General features: G+C 40.9%; 1 protein-coding gene across 1 annotated transcript in view; it reads right to left on the bottom strand.

The window, feature by feature from the left end:
- The window catches only part of FMN2 (formin 2), an 828,101-nt gene that overhangs the window by 525,787 nt on the left and 283,093 nt on the right, over positions 1-19,221 (bottom strand). The window contains 1 exon segment of the mRNA XM_029594024.1: positions 7-94. Within this exon segment, the coding sequence (XP_029449884.1) occupies positions 7-94 (88 nt within the window).

A 19,221-nucleotide genomic window follows, 5' to 3' on the forward strand; every position in this document is an offset into this window, starting at 1 on the left:
ACTTACCATGCTGTATGTCTTTCATGTCTAAGTGCAGACTGGACATTAATATGCCAACAGCTTGCGATCTTTTGTTGCTCAGCAATTTGACAACCTGTTCAAGCAAAAAACAGGAAGAGTTCAGTAGCACATCTTCAAATAAATTATTTGTGGATGCTCAGAGCAACAGAGAGGAGAAAGAGAAAAGATAATTAATTGGGCATAACACATTAGTATGAAGACATATCTTTAACAGAACATGCCACAATTAGATTAAATTTACTAGTTACAACTGAAAACTAGTTTTAGAGATACTAAATTGGTGGAAATCATTTATGGATCTTAAGATTACATATGGTACAGAGTCCATTTATAAAGGGCTGGTGCTTCCATTAGGCAAAATTAAGTGGTTGCCTAGAGTGCCAAGATTTTGGGAGTGGCAAAACCCTGCCAGTGAGGTCTAGAGGAGTGCTACACCAGAGCCAAAATCAAAGAAGGGAGCACTGATTGGTTGAGGGATCGGGGGAATGAATGACCAAAAGTCTGCCTAGGGTGGGGGTAGCCAACTCTGGTCCTCAAGAGCCATAAACAAGCAGGTTTTCAGGATACCCACACTGAATATTCATGAAATAGATTTGCATACAATGGAGGTAGTGCATACAACTATCACATGCCTATTCATTGTGATATCCTGAAAACCTGCTTGTTTGTGGCTCTCTAGGACTGGAGCTGGCCGTCCCTGGCCTAGGATACAAACATGTTTGTACCAGCCCTGCATTTATATAAAAGAAGTGTCTATTACATTTTAACAGAGTAAAAGAATAAATTATACAATGGCTGATCGTAATAGCCAGTAACAACCCTAACTTCCTGAACTTACCACCCCCACAAACCCTACCCACCTTCCCAGACAACCAGGAGCCACAGAAATTAACACAATAGCAGCATATTTGAGAGTATAGAACAGCAATCATTCAATTAGCAGTTAATATATGGGTATCCACTGGCCAAGCATGTGTATATCTTCCATGCCACACAGCTGGGAGTTGTTTAATAAATGGATCCCAAATCTTAGGAAAGGCAGATTGGGTACTCCTCTTCCTTACTGTCCACATCCAATAGTCTAAAATGCTCAAGATCTAACATTTCCACAAACCAAAATTCAAATGTCGGTGCATCACTCTGAATCCATTTATTTAAGATATATTTCTGAGCAATGCACACCCCCATGAGCAAAAGATGGCAAGCTGGGATACTGCAATTTACTTCTTCTGCAATAATTCCCAAAAGCCCAATAGAGGCACGCACAGGGACCGGGCACCCCAACACTGTGGACAGATACTTCAGTATAGATTCCCAAAAGCTATGAATTGGAGGACAATCCCAAAGCCCATTACTTAACAAGGCATGTGCTTCAGGGCATTTAGGACATTGCGGGGAAAAATGTTTCATTTGGTAGGCCCTGTTAGGAGAAATAAATTATCCTGTGCAGTACACAAATACTGCTCAGATAGCCCAACTGAAGGAATGGCTTTATAAAAATCAGCAAGGCCATCTAATAAATCCTCAGCATCAAGCTCTAACCCCAAATCCAGATTCCACAACTTAGCCAATACCCCAGCTTCCCGATGAGAGGCAAGAGAGTGCAAACTTTTATATAGGCTAACCAGTGACTGCTTCCAATCTCTAAAGATAGAAGCCTTTGAAAAGTACCTGGTGCATAAGGGGCCTGATGAGGGCCAAGGTTTTTGGAGATAAAACTAGCAATTTGGAAGTAATAGAAGACTTGACTGGGGTCAAAACCAAATAGCTCTTGACATTTTGTGAATGGATAAACTTGACATTGATAATCCAAAAAATCATGGAATGTGAGATGACCCACAGGAGCAAGTCGTGTAAAAAATTTACAGTCTTGCCTAGGCAAAAACCAAGGGTTACCACACAAGTGCAAGCAAGGAGAGATCTTCCATGAGAGCAACATCTTCCATCTTATGGCTGTCCAGCCAAACTACATGTATTCCACCAAAATATTCCGAGACAAATGAGTCAGAAGGTCTTTAGAACTTGCATAGAGCAGAAACTATAAATCATAAGGAGAAACCATCCATTGCTCCATCTGCACATCAGCAAAACAATGGCCACCCAAGAGCCAATCACCTAAAGTTCACAACACACAAGCTAAATTATAATACTGCAAATTGGGGAAGCCCCAACCCCCACTTGCCACAGGAAGCATTAATTTACTAAGGGACACACTTGCTTTACGCGCCCCCCACACAAATCTAGAGCAAACTTTATTTAGATATTTAAGATCAGAGGATGTAAAAATGAAAGGCAGCATCTGCAGCACATAGAGTAGTTTGGGGAGAAGTCAAATTTTAAACAGGGCTATTCCACCCATGAGTGTTAAAGGTAGTTTCACCCAACCTAAAGTATGCTTATGAATGTCTCCAAATACTGGCGGAATATTAACTTGATACCACTTAGCAGTATTCCTGTGAATGTGAACACCCAAGTATTTAACTGAATCTTCTACCCAACTCAAGGGGATGTCTGTCCAGGAGGCACACAAATGCCCCACAACGTCAAACTTCAGACTTATCTAGATTTAGTTTAACATCTGAAAAGGAGCCAAACACTTGAAAAATATCCAAAATTTGTAAAAGGCGGCATCGTGCTTGAGGAATAAAAAGAAGGATGTCATCAGTGGAAAAAAAAATGCTCATAAGGGGCAAGTTTATTAAGTACTACATGCTCCTGAATAAAATCTTGACGAGCATACACCAATTTATTTTATTTATTTAGATTTTTATATTCTGCTTTTCACACACTTTTTCAGTACTTCAAAGCGGATTACATTCAGGTACTGTAGGTATTTCCCTATCCCCAGAGGGCTTACAATCTAAGTTTGTATCTGAGGCAATGGAAGGTAAAGCGACTTTCCCAAGGTCTCCTAGTTCATTGCCTGCTGCTCTAACCACTAGGCTACTCCTCCACTCCCAATGGCTCAAGCAACAAAATAAACAACAAGGGAGACCAGGGACAGCCCTGACTGATGCCCCTAACCTAAATTTTATTATCCAAAATCAATCGCAAATTCTTGTTCACAATATAACATTTCTACTCCTGCAGTTCAAATTATTTTAAAGAGCATTGTGTTCACAGTGAGATTGTATGGTCAAAGGATCAGAATGGACACCAAGCAAATGCCACATTACCCAGAGGTTTATGGAAATAAATTATACCCATCTAGACCCTGATAGCCACAGTAAGCCTGCATATGGCTTCTATGAAGGAATCAGTAGCACAACGTACCTGATACACAATACAACCATACCCCAACAGTTGGGGTATGGTTGTATTGTGCTTCTAAGGTGGCTGGGTAACCTACATAGAGTAATCATGGTACATCCATACTCCAATGAATAGAAGGGAGGCCAGATGTTTTGAGTAGTAGTCTGTTTTGGTAGTTATGTGGCATGTTAGGTTTTCTGAGGGTATAAACAAACATACAAATAAAGGTAATCCAGTTGATATAGTACATTTGGATTTTCAGAAGGCAATTGACAAAGTCCTCCTTGAAAGACTCCTCAGGAAATTGAAAGGTCATGGAATCAGAGGCAGTTGATACCTAGATAAAAGGCAGGAAACAGAGGGTAGGCTCTCTGAATGGTCATTTTTCCAAATGGAGAAAGGTAGTTAGTGGAGTGCCCCAAGGATCTGTAATAGGACCTGTCCTACTTAGCATATTCATAAATGATCTGGAAAAAAAAGAACGAGTGCGGTGACCAAATTTGTGGATGACAAAATTGTTTTGAATCATTAAAACAGCAAATGATTGTGAAGAACTGCAGAAAGACCTTGTGAGAAGGAGACAGGGCTTCTAAAATGGCAGAAGCAATTTAATGTGTAAAGCCTAAACTAATGCATTATAAGAACAAAAGACTTGCCATACTGGGTCAGACCAAAGGTCCATCAAGCCCAGTATCCTGTTTCTAGCAGTGGCTAAGCTAGGTCACAAGTGCCTGGCAGAATCCCAAGGGGCAGATGGATTCCAAATGTTTAGCTCAAGAATAAGCAGTGGATTTCTGCAACTCTTCCTCAATACTAATATGAAGGGCTGTGGCTTTAAAAAAAAAAAAAAAAAAAAAAAAAGAGTTGAAGAATTACATTTTTCTCTTTTGTTTAAAATTCTTCTAGACCGCCCTCCCAATCTTGAGATCATCCAAAGCAATGTACAGCAGTAACATGGGCAAGCAGAACACGACAGCCTCATAAGAACATGCAAACTGCCATACTGGGTCAGACCAGTGGTCCATTAAGCCTAATGTCCTGTTTCCAAGAGTGGCCAATCCAATTTACAAGTACCTGGCAAGTAGCCAAACACTAAATAAATCTCAAGCTACTATTGCTTATTAATTAATAGCAGTTTATGAATTTTTCCTCTAGGAGCTTATCCAAACCTTTTTCCTAACCCAGTTACACTAACTGCTATAACCACATCCTCCGGCAATGAATTCCAGAGCTTAACTGTGTGCAGGATTAAGGGCACTCCATGAATCATACCTCGTGCATAAGGGGCACCAGGTATAAGGAGCAAATAGCTCATTTAAAACAAATCAAAGAAAATTATTTTCAATCAGTGCATAGTTAAGCTCTAGAATTCATTGCTAGAGGATGTGGTTACAGAAGTTCCTAGAGGAAAAATCCATAAACTGCTATTAATTAATAAGCAATAGTAGCTTGAGACCTATTTAGTGTTTGGGTACTTGCCAGGTGATTTGGATTGGCCATTATTGGAAACAGGATGCTGGGCTTGATGGAGCTTTGGTCTAACCCAGTATGGCATACATTATGTTCATGGACTTCACAAATGGAAACTTAAAATATCATGGCAAAGTAAATCTCCCTGTACCATGGGAAGGACCAAATATCTCAGGTGGGGCATTCCCACGATATTTGTCCCCTCCCTGACAAACTATTGCAGCAGTACCATGGTGCAATTTTTTTTTACCATGAGAGAAACACATGACAAAAAAAATCACATCACTACAGGAATCCTTCCCACGCAATGGTGGCCCACCCTCAACTGGGCCACCATCCCTTAAAGGATCCAAAGCCTTAAAAAAGCCCCCCCCCCCCCCCAAAAAAAAAAAAAAAGATAGAAAAAAAACATTTTGGCAGTGTTTGGAGACCTCTGTCCACCAGCTGCCCCCCACTGCCTTCCAAGGCAGCCCTGGTCCCCAAAGAAAAAGAAATCTTAGGAAATCACATGATTTTGGCCTGCTCCCTTCCCCTAACCCTCCTCTAATTCCAGAAAAGTGGAAACAGACTTTAGCCCCCCCCCCCCACACATACACACACAATATCCCTATTGCTTCCCCACCCCCTCCAAATTAATATCCCTGGGGTCTATTGTTCCCACCCACCTCCATCACCAACCTAAGAAAGATGAACAAGGTAGTCTGGGGGGGGGGGGGGTGGACCCCGCCCCACCTCTAAAAGCAGTCTTCGGTAGTCAGTGGGGGCATGGGGTGCCCCCTCTCTCTGGGCCATCAATGCCATTTTTCAAAATGGTGTCAGCCTAATCTTGCCTCTACCACGTGATGGGGCAAAAGTCAGGTCGAGACCATTTTGATTAAATAAGAAAATATCAAAAGGTTGATTGCACTATTTCAATTCAAAACACAAGTGGCATTCTAGTGATAAAAGCTTGCAATGTGTTTATCTCATTAAGTAGTTGATTTTTGTATTAGTACATTTGTATACACTTTAAATATTTAAAAACAAAATATGAATTTTCAATTAAAAAAAAAAAACTGACATTGCCTAGTCAGCGGTGAATCTTTGTGCACAATTATGCAAGTTTGCTACAAGTGCCACAGAATTTTGAAAAATCTACCACAGGCAATCAGGGACTCTGCTAAAGGGGAATACCATGCACAAAATTAAAGATTACAACTTTCAAGCAAGTGAAAATACCTGGCTGAACAATTAAGGTTTAGACTGAACTAGCTTACATTGACATTCTCTCAAGCATCCTTTTTTTGCTGTCTATTGTTTAAAATCCCACCGCAGAGGTAAAATTGTTTAAAAGAACAACCCTGATACTACTGGTAATTAAGAATCTTTATTAGGTTAAAAATACACTATACAGAACAGTTAATACAATGGGCTGGCTTAGTGGCTCTACTATGTGAAAGGTCCTTGACTCAGTCCCTGAATCAGGTCGTCTTCTCCGCTTAGTTTGGGATACTTACAAGTAGGGTTCATAGTCACTGAGCAGGGGTGGAGGGGAGTCCTAGTCATCACCTCAAGGGCATCATCTAATGGCTGGATTCAGGGCCCATGATCACAGGGTTCTAAGTACAAAAGGTACATGGAGCCCTGCCATGGAGCAGGACCAAATCTGTATTGACGAAAGTAACAGGCCGATACAGTAAGGAGCGGTAGGAAGAGCTGCGTTAGTGCCGGGCGCACCCGCGTTTGCCGCACGCACAGTCCGGCTCACCTACCGCTCGATACTGTATTAAAAGCGCATGCAAATTCAAGCCGCGTCCAACACGCGTCCAACGCGCATTCCATTTTACTGTTTGTATGTGTATACACATACAATTTAGGCACATGTTTGTAATTTCGTTTTATATTGCAATATGTCTATTTTTACATCTGTTTTGACGTTTATTATATATTATTTAATATGATTTATACAACATTTTTATATTCCATTTTACTTGTTGTTTCCAATATATATGTTTGTGTGTCTTTTTATTTGTTTGCAACAGCCCCTGAGGCAGCTCGTTGAGCGAAACTCAGCCAGAGTCGGGCAAGATTCAATAAAGTCCATTTTATACCGATTCCACCTTGTTGTTTGTTTGCTGCTAGCCATCTTGGATCGGTTACCGGTTTGTTTTCTTGGACCATACATTTTTTTTTTTAACAAGGTGCATTTCTAAATTTTCTTTTGATCCTGTATTTTGAAAGTACCACTTAATATAGACCTTATTAAGCAACGATTATAAGACAAATGCGAAAAAAAATCATAGCTATCTGATAGTCAAACTTTAAAAAGAGAAAATAGAAATAATTAAAGTAGGATCATGATGATCCATTTTCCTGTAAGCTGTGCACGCACAGATTGTGAAACAAGCACACACGAGAAAACAGCAGGGTATATCCAAGAATACTGTGCACAAGTTTGTACACTATGGGCCGGATTTTAAAAGGGTTACGCGCATAAGGTACACTCGTAACCCTTTTAAAACCCCCCTGCGCGCGCTGAGCCTATTTTGCATAGGCTCAGCGGCGCGCACAAGCCCCAGGACGCGCGTAAGTCCCGGGGCTTGCAAAAAGGGGCGGTCGGGGGCGTGGCCAGGGTGCATGGCTTTGGATCGGGGCGTGTTCAGGGGAGTGTGGGCGGTCCAGGGGCATGGCCAAGTGCCCCGACACAGTGGCCTGTGTTGGGGCCTGCCGCACCGGCACACGTAGGTTACTACTGCCCGGAGGCAGTAGTAACTTTTCAGATAAAGGTAGGGGGGGCGTCTAGATAGGGCCGGGGAGGTGGGTTAGGGAGGGGAAGGTGCGGGGGTGGGGGTGGGTGGAAGGAAAGTTCCCTCCGAGGCCACTCCGATTTCAGAGCGGCCTCGGAGGGAACGGGCAGCGCTCGCAGGGCTCGGCGCCCGCAAGTTGCACAAATGTGAACCCCCTTGCGCGTGCTGACACTGGATTTTATAAGATACGCGCGTAGCCTGATGGGCGAACAAATGTACGCGCACGCTGTGTTTTAAAATGTACCCCTATGTTGCATACAAGGACTTTGGCAGCCAAGCCTGGCTGGTTAACAACTAAGACCTAGATTCATCAAAATGTTATAAATATAGCAGAAATAGCAACTGCGATAAAAAAGGGGGTGTGGTTAGGATAATTTCCCTGGCCCCGCATAGGTAATTTCCACAAAGCACATTTGCAATACAATAGATTTATTGCAAATTTTCACATTACATGCTAATTAATCCACCTCAGGCACATTACCGACAGGTGAGAGAGAGAGAGAAAGAGAGGGTGAGGGTGACAGAGAGGGAGGGACTGACTATCTGTAGAGACAATATGTAAATTTACTATTTATACCACTGTAAGAGAGGGCACTTAACTCAGGGTGAGGTTTGGGGGGGGGGGGGGGGAGCAGTTTTACATACATAGAGGTACGAACAGCAAAGTTGACATCACTGAAGATTTTTTTGTCATTTGGAGCAATGAAAAGTAAAAGAGGACTTGATTTGTGCCATGTACTCTCTACCTCTCTAACACGAAATGATAAATGACCCAGTAAGAATCTTAAACAAAAGCAACTGGGCAGATGAGATGGGCCAAGTAGTCTACTAACCAATTACCATATATGAGTAATATTTTAAACCCAAGCAGCAACTCAAATGTGTTTTCATTCCATTAAAATTACTCCTGGTTGTGCAAACTTTTATTCCTTTTTTTTTTATTCATTAGATCACTAATGAACAGGTTGATATGTATTGCAGATTGTTTCTCTGGGGCAGAATTGCTATCCTTGTTATAATGATGTTGATTAAAAGAAAATGTTTAAAAAAAATACCCAAAGTTTAATATAAACAGCTGTCATGAGGGTCAGATAACATGGAGGAGTGAGACGCATTCTTGGTGAGCTCCAGGCTCCCTCCCTCCACAGCAGTAAAGTTATAGCGTTTATGTAAGTTATGTTCACCTCAGAATGGAAGCCACGATATTGTGAGATCCTACCCAACACAAAAGGCTTGCAGAAGTGGGCGAATTTTGTTTTATATGGCAGTGCAGAGGCTTAGAAAAAACTAAGGCAGAAGCATCGAGTGCGCCACTGACTACAGAGGCCCAGGATTTTAAAATAAAAGAAGTCGCAGCAGTGATGGTTGCCACGCTCGATGGCAAGTTCGATAAGCTTTATGCGAAGTTTGAAGAAATGAATCAACTGATTGCGGACTCAACATGACAGCTGCAAGAGGTAGAGGTTGAGGATCATGAAAATAGTCTTGAGAATCAGCTGGCAGAAATAAAAGAAGAATCGAGTAAACAAGCACATAAAATTGATTTAGAAAACTGTTCTCATCGGGAGAAGCTTATGTTTTATTGGTTTTCTAGAGACTATCCACGAAGTTGGTCTGGCTGACATTTTAGAAAGCTGGCTGCCACGTGTGTGATCTCCCTGCCAAAAATAGCAACTTAAGAAATGAGAGGAATAGACGTCTGGTCATTGTAAAATTTCTGAACTGGGCTCATAAAATGGATGTTTTACAAGCCTACAGGAAAAATTGTGGAAAAACTATTGTCTTAATAATGCGGATCACAAGGAAAATCTGCTCCTACCTTGGGACACTGCAAAAGCGGTGCTAAGAGGAGAGATTATTGTGATTGTCATAGTAAGAAAAAAGGCATTACTTATACAAATCTGACAGCTAATACATTTTAATGCTGAAAAAGCATATGACAATCAACTGGTCATTCATTTTGCTACTTTGGAAGAGATGGGCATTGAAGAATTTTTTTCAAAAAAGTAATAAAGTTCTGTATAGTAACCCGGTGGCCTCGGTATTAATGGAGCTCACTCAGAATATATTGAATTCCAGAGATGTACAAGGCAAGGATGCCCACTATCCCCACTTTTATTTATTATCACTTTGGAACCGCTATTAACCCAGATTAGAGGAAATAGTGCTGTGAATGGGATAGCAATGGGACCAAAAGGAATGGACCAATTTAATCTGGCAGCCTTTGCAGACGATACTTTGGTACATATTAGTGATCCCATGACATCTTGGGTTACATTACTGGAGAAATTCTCTGCTTATGGGAAATTAGCTGGGTTAAAATTAAACTTAGAGAAATCTAGATCATTTTTAACTCGGACAGAGCATCAAGACTAGCTAGGGGAAGATTTCCTTATTCCTAGAGTGGATGACTTTTCAATATTTAGGGATACAACTACATTGAGAGCCTAGTAAATTACAGGGAACAAATTATAAAGAGATGTGGATCCAGACTAGTAATCAGTTAAAAAAAAAATAATGGATGGACCTTCCATTATTGTTGGCGGGAAGAGTAGTTCTTTACCAGAAGAAGATTCTTCTGCAGTGGCTATATTTAATGCAACTGATCCACATCTATTGGACAAAAAAAAAATAAAAAAGAGTTAAATGGCTTAGCAAAACAAATTCAACAATTTGTTTGGAGGGGATAACACTGCATATTGCTCTATTTAAATTGACAAGACAAGACACAAGGGGGGTTGGATTAGCGAACATTTGATTGTATAATATTGCATGCATATTAAGGCATATTGGTGACTGGATAATGGATACAACTTATTACACACCATTAATAGAAAAAACTAAGGTTAAGCCATTAGAATTATGATATATTTTACACAAGATGAAACATTTTGCCAATACATTTGCAGAGCAGTGTGCTGATAGAACCCATTATTATTATTATTTTAATTTTTTATATACTGGAATTCCTGTATGCAATACAAATCAATCCGGTTTACAAGTAACGAAAAGGTTGCCCTGGGCTAGGGGTTAGACCGGGGTTTTTTACATAGAACATTGAACAATAACAATCAACCCTAAAACATTATTACAAACCCATATTGAAAGCATGGAGATGGTTCTGTAAGACACTAGGTTAAGAACATAAGAAATTGCCATGCTGGGTCAAGACCAAGGGTCCATCAAGCCCAGCATCCTGTTTCCAACAGAGGTCAAACCAGGCCACAAGAACCTGGCAAGTACCCAAATACCAAGAAGATCCCATGCTACCGATGCAATAGCAGTGGCTATTATCTAAGTAAACTTGATTAATACCAGTTAATGGACTTCTCCTCCAAGAACTTATCCAAACCTTTTTTGACCCCGGCTACACTAACTGACTAACCACATCATCTGGCAGCAAATTCCAGAGCTTAATTGTGCATTGAGTGAAAAAGAATTTTCTCCGATTAGTCTTAAATGTGATACTTGCTAACTTCATGGAATGCCCCCTGGTCCTTCTATTATCCGAAAGTGTAAGTAACAGATTCACATTTACCCGTTCAAGATCTCTCAGTTTTAAAGACCTCTATCATATCTCCCCTCAGCCATCTCTTCTCCAAGCTGAACAGCCCTAACCTCTTCAGCCTTTCCTCATAGGGGAGCTGTTCCATTCCCTTTATCATTTTTGGTTGCCCTTCTCTTTACCTTCTCCATCGCAACTATATTTTTTGAGATGCAGCGACCAGAATTGTACACAGTTTTCAAGGTACAGTCTCACCATGGAGCAATACAAAGGCATTATGACAATTTCCGTTTTATTAACCATTCCCTTCCTAATAATTCCTAACATTCTGTTTGCTTTTTTGACTGCTGCAGCACACTGAGCTGACGATTTCAAAGTATTATCCACTATGATTCCTAGATCTTTTTCCTGGGTGGTAGCTCCTAATATGGAACCTAACATCGTGTAACTACAGCAAGGGTTATTTTTCTCTATATGCAACACCTTGCACTTGTCCACATTAAATTTCATCTGCCAATTGGTTGCCCAATCTTCCAGTCTTTCAAGGACTGTAATGCATCACAATCCGCTTGTGATTTAACTTCTCTGAATTTTGTATCGTCCGCTAATTTGATAAACTCACTCATTGTATTCTTTCGAAATCATTTATATATATATTGAAAAGCACAGGTCCAAGTACAGATCCCTGAGGCACTCCACTGTTTACTCTTTTCCACTGAAAAAATTGACCATTTAATCCTACTCTCTGTTTCCTGTCTTTTAACCAGATTGAAATCCATGAAAGGACATCACCTCCTATCCCATAACTTTTTAGTTTTCTTAGAAGCTTCTCATGAGGGACTTTGTCAAACGCCTTCTGAAAATCCAAATACACTACATCTACCAGTTCACCTTTATCCACATGTTTATTAACCCCTTCAAAAAAATGAAGATTTGTTAGGCAAGACTTCACTTGTTGACTGTGGTCCATTAAACCATGTCTTTCTATATGCTCTGTGATTTTGATCTTTAGAATAGTTTCCACTATTTTATCCAGCACTGAAGTCAGGCTCACTGGTCTATAGTTTCCCGGATCGCCCTGGATCCCTTTTTAAATATTGGGGTTACATTGGCCACTCTCCAGTTCTCAGGTACAATGGATGATTTTAATGATAGGATACAAATTTTAACTAATAGATCATAAATTTCATTTTTGAGTTCCTGTAGTACTCTAAGATGCATAGCATCTGGTCCAGTTTTCCCATTTGCCTATTTTAGGAAACAAGGATTTTTGTCCTGGAATGCAAAATAAGGTATTTCTGTATTGGCATTCCAAAGGTATTCAAATTGTTTCCCAGTTGGTTGATACGAACCAAATTCGATCATTTCAATCCCTTCAAGACGAATTTGATTTGCATCCCGAGCAATTCTTTGCTTTTCTTCAGCTTAGCATTATGTGGCTTCCCTTTCATTACCTGATCCTCATAACCCCTCTTGGGAGTTTTTAAATCGGTTTTCTTAGATGTAGAGGACCCAAGTAGACACACTGTTTCCTTCTGGTACAAGTTTCTGCATAAGCAGCAAACCATGCCAAATTTTGGAAATTTGGTGGAGGGTTGGAATAAAGAACTGGGGACCAAATTGACTTCAGCATACTTTGCTGAGTGCTTTTCATGAGCTCAACCATTATCTCTCAATGTTAATCTTAAAGAAATTCAATTTAAATTTCTTCAAAGTTTTATATGTCATCTAAAGCAGCTAGATTTGGGATCACAGATTCAGGGCACTGTAAGAAATTTGGAGATATGGAAAGCACTCTGGGCCATCAATTCTGAATATGTCCTACTCTCCAAAGATTTTGGAGCAATGTTCAAGGATACCTGCATAGGCTGTGTAGGAGGATGTTCCCTCTGGCAGTAAACATGTTTATGGGATAACATGGAGGAGTGGGGGTGGGGGGGGGGGGGTTACCTTTCCTAACAGATATACCCAATGGCTATGTAGATTGACAATATTAGCAAAGAAGTATATTCTGCAGCAATGGCTATCTTCTGACCCACCTACCTTGACACAGCTGAGGATCTTAGTTCACCAAATCTATCAACTAGAAAAATATATTGAAAAAATAGATTTGTCTCAAAAGAGGTGGGATTTTGTGAGAAGGTGGGAAGTTTATCTAAACTCCCTGTCCTCCTATGCAAGGAGCTTGATTGTTAATTATATGATGAAATGACCATGTCATATTGCTAAATTTTTTGACTGGATATGAGAATCAAACTAATAAAGTTACTATTGTATAAGGTCAGGATATGGAACTGTGAAGGGGGGGGAGGGCTTGGGATTAAATGGAAAAAATGTATTTCTTATCCTGTCTGCTGATAACCTGATTGTTTGAAGAAAAATCTTACCATCAGGCTATAATGTGTATATATTGTTTGGCTCTAAGGTTTTAATTGCAATAAAAAATTTGGAACATAAAAAACAACTGTCGAGGCAATACCCTTTATATTAGGCTACAATAATTAATTATTGAGAACAGACTTCAATCCATTCAAAGAATAAATGCTAATATTGCTTTCACAATGTGAAAGACCAAAAATATGTGGCAATTTGTATACCCTGATTGTAACTTTTAAACTGGCACCCGGCACCCATGGGCCCGCGTTCATCAGCCCGCACCTAGGGACGCGGTCATTTTATAACATGTGCGCATGTTATAAAATAGGCTGGATGCGTGTACATATGCACTCAATTTTAAACAGACAGGTACAAATCCCACTTCTACCATGTAAGTGGGGAAATTTTACAAGGGACGCACTTTGACACCATTGCTAATTTTCCCAGTTCACCTATTTATGGGATAGGACATCCAAACCCCCCACATAATCTAATAGCCTCCCTTCCCCACTGTTATCCCCAACCTTTAAAAACCCCGCTGACTTGCCTAGATTTTTTTTTGCTAAAAAAAAAAACAAAAAAAAAAAAAAAACTTACACATCATCCAGAGCAGAAGTAAAGTTACACAGCAGGGGGCCCCTGGCGCGCCTAGGTACGAATGAACAAATTTCCTGGTAAAACTCCAGAATGCCCATGGCTCACCCAGACCACAGCCCTTCCCCAGCCCCTTTCTGGCCCCTTTTTCTTTGTGCGTGCAGCAGCAGCAGGTACGTGCGTATCCCAGTGGCTTATAAAATCCGCTTGGTGTGCACAAGCCCAATTTGTGCATCTCTCCTCGGATTTTGGTGCGTCAGGCTGTAAAAATTCATTTTAATATCCTATCAATGCTAAAATTTGTATTTTTTTCTTGTGGCTTTGATACTTAAAATTGTCCAGAAGACACTTATGGTCATCTACCCCTTCCTCAGCCTCTTCTTAGGGCAGTGTTTCCCAATCAGTGTGTGTCATGGTACACTGGTATGCCTTTAGACCTGATCAAGTGAGCCACAGGGGGAAAAAAAAAAAAAAAAAAAAAAAAAGACACCACTGCCTGATGATCAGATCTAGGCCAGCACCCAGGCTCTGCCCTTAGCATCTTGCAGCAAAAGACATCAGCGGTGGCTTTTAAATGTGTCAGAGCTCCTTTCTAAGAACATGTGTTATAATAATGCATGACTCTTCCTCCTAGCTACAGTACGAGTCATGAAATATGGTTAATTGCTAGGCAACATGCAGGGCATGGATAGTTGGGCTCCACGTTGTGCAGCACACACACATGGCACCTCCTCTTCTTGCTTTGGTCTTATCCTCAGGGCTGAGTAAGATGGGGAGAGCATACACTGAGCATTAGATGTGACTTGTGCCGAGTGATCGGAACAGCAATAGCAGTAAAGGAGCTTTGGCAGCCGTATGCATCAACCAAGATAACTGATTCATCTGCCCACCTTTCACTACTTCTTAGGGGCGTAACTTGCTAGTGCAGCAGTTACTACTTTAACAGTTGCTCCCCACTCAGACGGCGGGGGGGGGGGGGGGGGGGGGGGGGGGGGGGGGGGGGGAGAGGGATTGGACTCAACAACCAAGGAACACAACTTCTACCGTCTGGGGTACTGATACGCAGACATAAGGGAAAAAGTATATAAGCAAAGCATGTCAAGAAACACTATATGATTTTTCAAGAAAGCTCATCATCCAGTAAAAAAAAAAAATGTTACTAGCTGAAATTTTTATGGATATCATAAGGTTTGGCAGTAACTGCACACAGTGATAGTTACTACCCCATAATAGAAATATTGGAATATCCTGCAACAGTGTCACAGTTGCTACCTTAAACTTGATAGGCAGACTAGATGGACCATTTGGTCATTTTTTGCTGTCATTACTATGTTACTAGATTACATATGTTCTCACTACTTTTGCACTTGTATATAGAAGGAACTGCTCTATCAAAATAGATTCATGTATGTCTCATACTCGCTCCCCCTTTATTTTTAAATTTGGGAGACTGGTGTAAGGGACCTTTAGTTTCCTCTTACTCAAGGGATATAACAAAGAACTGGCAAGGTTCAATGAGAGAATAGAGGTTTGGGTTTTCTGTCCCATATGGGAACAAGCAGATGGTGCGTCTTAGCTGTTTATCATCTCAACGCATCTGCTATTCTCATGGATTTTGATCTAGACTTTCAAGCGGTAAGGAGCTTGTTGCCTCCTGCTATGTAATTTTCTCTAAGTTATGGCAAAGGTGTACAGAAGTGCTCCTATTTAGGGGACAGCCTCCTCTTTGGCCTGTCTACCAGCCATTAATATTGCTTTGGACTCTGTTTATAATTTCTGTACTTAGGGCCAGGGCAACAAGAACACTCAGACTCAGTACAATGGTACAAAGTAAAATTTATTTGGCTTTACCAAGTGTTCCTGGGAGATGCGGTATGCTAAATGCCCTCTATCTTTCAAAATTACCAGCATCTCTCAGAATAACAGAAGTGGCTCTCCTTTATAGTCAAAGATACAGCATTTGCCGAAGTTTCTAGAATCACGTAACTGCCCACAAACTCATTTACAAAAACACATGATGCTGTTGTCATGATAACCTAGTATGCATAGAAAATGCTTGTGAGGACATCCTTCATTCATTTGTAAAAATCATACTCTTTACTTATCTTCCCTGACATCCTCCCACCATAAAAAGTTCCTTTATCAACATGGCTTTGATGCACTTTGTTCCTTCTGATATCCTGTTGATCTTCTTTGTTGTGTAAACAGATAGCAAGTCTGTGTCCTATATAGGAGATAGGCCTGGATTCCGTTTGCTGGCGCCAGGACTTAATTAAAGCTGTAACCTCAGGGGACTTTTCATTCACCTGGCTCCTGTCCGTTGAGATATGCATTTGTAAGACAAAAGCTTGCATCCTGGACCCAGCTTCCCTGTATTGTGGTACAAACATTGTCATTGATGCCTTCCTGGCCTTTAATTATATGCTTTGCAGAGCTTACAAGTTTCCTAAATCTTCCACATCCTTTGAGTCTGATAGTTAGAAATTCACTATATTTCCGCAGTGTCAGTGTGAATCAGCCCTCTGGGAATGGCTGAATAAGCCACAGTTCTGAACTAGAATTATGAATTATATCAACTCAAGACAAAATTTGAGAATTCTCCATGAGAGAGAATCCCCCTGGTTGCAGTGGATTGGGGTGTATCTGTATTCTAGGATGGATTTGGGGTAAGGAAGACCTGCAGTGTGCTATATCTCCTTCAGAGCACAGATCTGACAGTGGCCTGGATACAAAGGAAGAATATTTTTGCATCAATTGTCTTTTGGTCTCCTCTGTTTGGAGCCACAGAAGTTTTATGCCACTCTTCCTGCTTCTTGCTTGGATTTTTACTCTTTTGGAAGAGGGAAGTCTTTCATCCAGAAAGATACAGAGGTGATAGAAATTCCATCTAAAGCAAGGGATCCCAGTAAAGAGTAGGGATGTGCAGAGCAAAATTTTATGTTCATATTTTTTATGTCCGAAAGGGGGTCCCACTTGCGGCCAATATGGACATAAAAAAAATCCAATGAGTTGGGTATATGTACATATGTGCAAAAAAAAAATTTAAACCCCCTCACCCTCCTTAATCCCCCCCCCCAGACTTACCACAACTCCCTGGTGATCGAGCGAGGAGTGAGGACGTCATTTCTGCAATCCTTGGCGAGAAGCATGTGACGTCGGTGGCACGTCGAGTGACGCGGCGTCACGTGATTCCCGGCTCGTTCGCGCTGGACGGCTCGTTCGGCCCAAAAAGAACTTTTGGCCAGCTTGGGGGGGCCTCCTGACCCCCTCAAGCTGGCCAAAAGTTCTTTTTGGGCCGAACGAGCCGTCCGGCGCGAACGAGCCGGGAATCACGTGACGCCGGCGTCACTCGACGTGCCGCCGACGTCACATGCTTCTCGCCAAGGATTGCAGAAATGGCGTCCTCACTCCTCGCTCCATCACCAGGGAGTTGTGGTAAGTCGGGGGGGGGGGGGATTAAGGAGGGTGAGGGGGTTTATATTTTTATTTTGGCTCAACAATCGCGATTTCCCACATATCGAACATATCTATGTTCGATATGTGGGAAATCCGATCGTTTATGTCGAATCAATTTTTTAAGTAAAAAAAAAATATGAGTTGCGTTTTACTAATGCGGTCAATCCGAATGCACACCCCTAGTAAAGAGCACTACCAGGAGAAACAAAGACAACAACAAAGGTAACAAAAACTTTATTGCTGCTGAGGGAAGTTTCACACGAGTGACCGATAAGTGCCCACCAGGCATTGCCTAAAGAGTTAAAAATCAATAAAGAGAATAAAGTACCCTTCTAGTGCTATCTGAGGAATTAAAAGTATATCTAAAGGATTTACTGGAAGAGATGAAATCTGGGACTGTATACATTCTAACCACCTTCAATGGGAAGATAGTTAAAATAGGAGTTAAAGAAGGAGTGGACCACTTTCGATCTACTAGGATATTGGAGAATGAAATTTAACAAATGAAATTTAGTGTAAATCTAAGAGCTTCCGGTTGACAATAGAGACTTTGATGAAGAATCTGAGTCACAAGTTTATTATATCTTCTTGCTGCCTTATTTGTTTCCTTGAACTACACAGAAAATGTAAGATGTAACTAACATCTAATCATCTAATCAACTATCACAGTAAAGAAATTGGAATCCACCATTCTTTTCCTGTGTGTTATTTTTGTTGCAGAGACAGTGTAAAGCTTAATGTGTATTGAGGACCTGGAAAAAGGGCTTGAAATGCAAAGAAGTAGGCTATAAGAACTATTGCTCATCCCTACACCTAAGAGCCTGGACCTCAGAAAGGAAAGCTATTCAGTGGGAGAAAAGGAGTTTCATAGAGACACTGGAGTGGTTGTGCAAAAAGGGTTTGACCCTATTTCTATGTACCCCTAGATCCCAGTTAAAGGATCTGTCTTGCCCAGAGATTACACTGGAAGGGGTTTTTCAGTGCTTCCTTAGCAAAATTGCAGCACTATCAATCATGTTTCAAACCCTCATTTGTGTCAGATTTAAAAAATATATATATATAGCTTGTCAAAAGATGCTTTACAGTCTAGATCCTTTTTTTTACAGTCAAAATTGTGTTTACCAATGCTTCTAGATTATTTACGAATCACTGCTGGATGTTTGGAGTATTTCCTTTTTTTTTTTTCTTTAAAATTTCATAACAGTATAAGATATTCTGCACATATTATAACTGCTGAATCTGGATAAAAACAGGATTTTGTGCATGGTAGAAATCTTTGCTTTGGTTAAAGGGAGGTGCGTAAGGCAACCCTGGAAAGGAAAAACACACAACAGCCCTTGGCAATAGTGCTCCAGTTCAGAGGAACAAGACAGTTTGCAATCAGGTGTAGTGAAATAGAGGGTGAAAAAAAGCCATCCACCTCTAAAACCTAGTATATGTTGTAGAGGAATGTAGAGCACTACCAGGAGAAAAAAAGACAACAAAGGCAACAAGAACTTTATTGCTGCTGAGGGAAGTTTCACATGAGTGACCGATAAGTGCCCACCAGGCATTGCCTAAAGCAGTGGTCTCCAACCTTGTCCTGGGGGCCCCACTAGCCAGTTGGGTTTTCAGGATATCCACATTGAATATGCATGAGAGAAAATGTGCATGTTATGGAGGCAGTGCATGCACATTTTCTCTCATGCATATTCTCTCATGCATATTCATCAGCGCCATTTTGCCAGTATTCAAAATGGTGCCGAAAGCTTTTGCCCTCGC

Source organism: Rhinatrema bivittatum, chromosome 3 (genome assembly GCF_901001135.1).
Source record: "Rhinatrema bivittatum chromosome 3, aRhiBiv1.1, whole genome shotgun sequence".
Lineage (NCBI taxonomy): Eukaryota > Metazoa > Chordata > Amphibia > Gymnophiona > Rhinatrematidae > Rhinatrema > Rhinatrema bivittatum.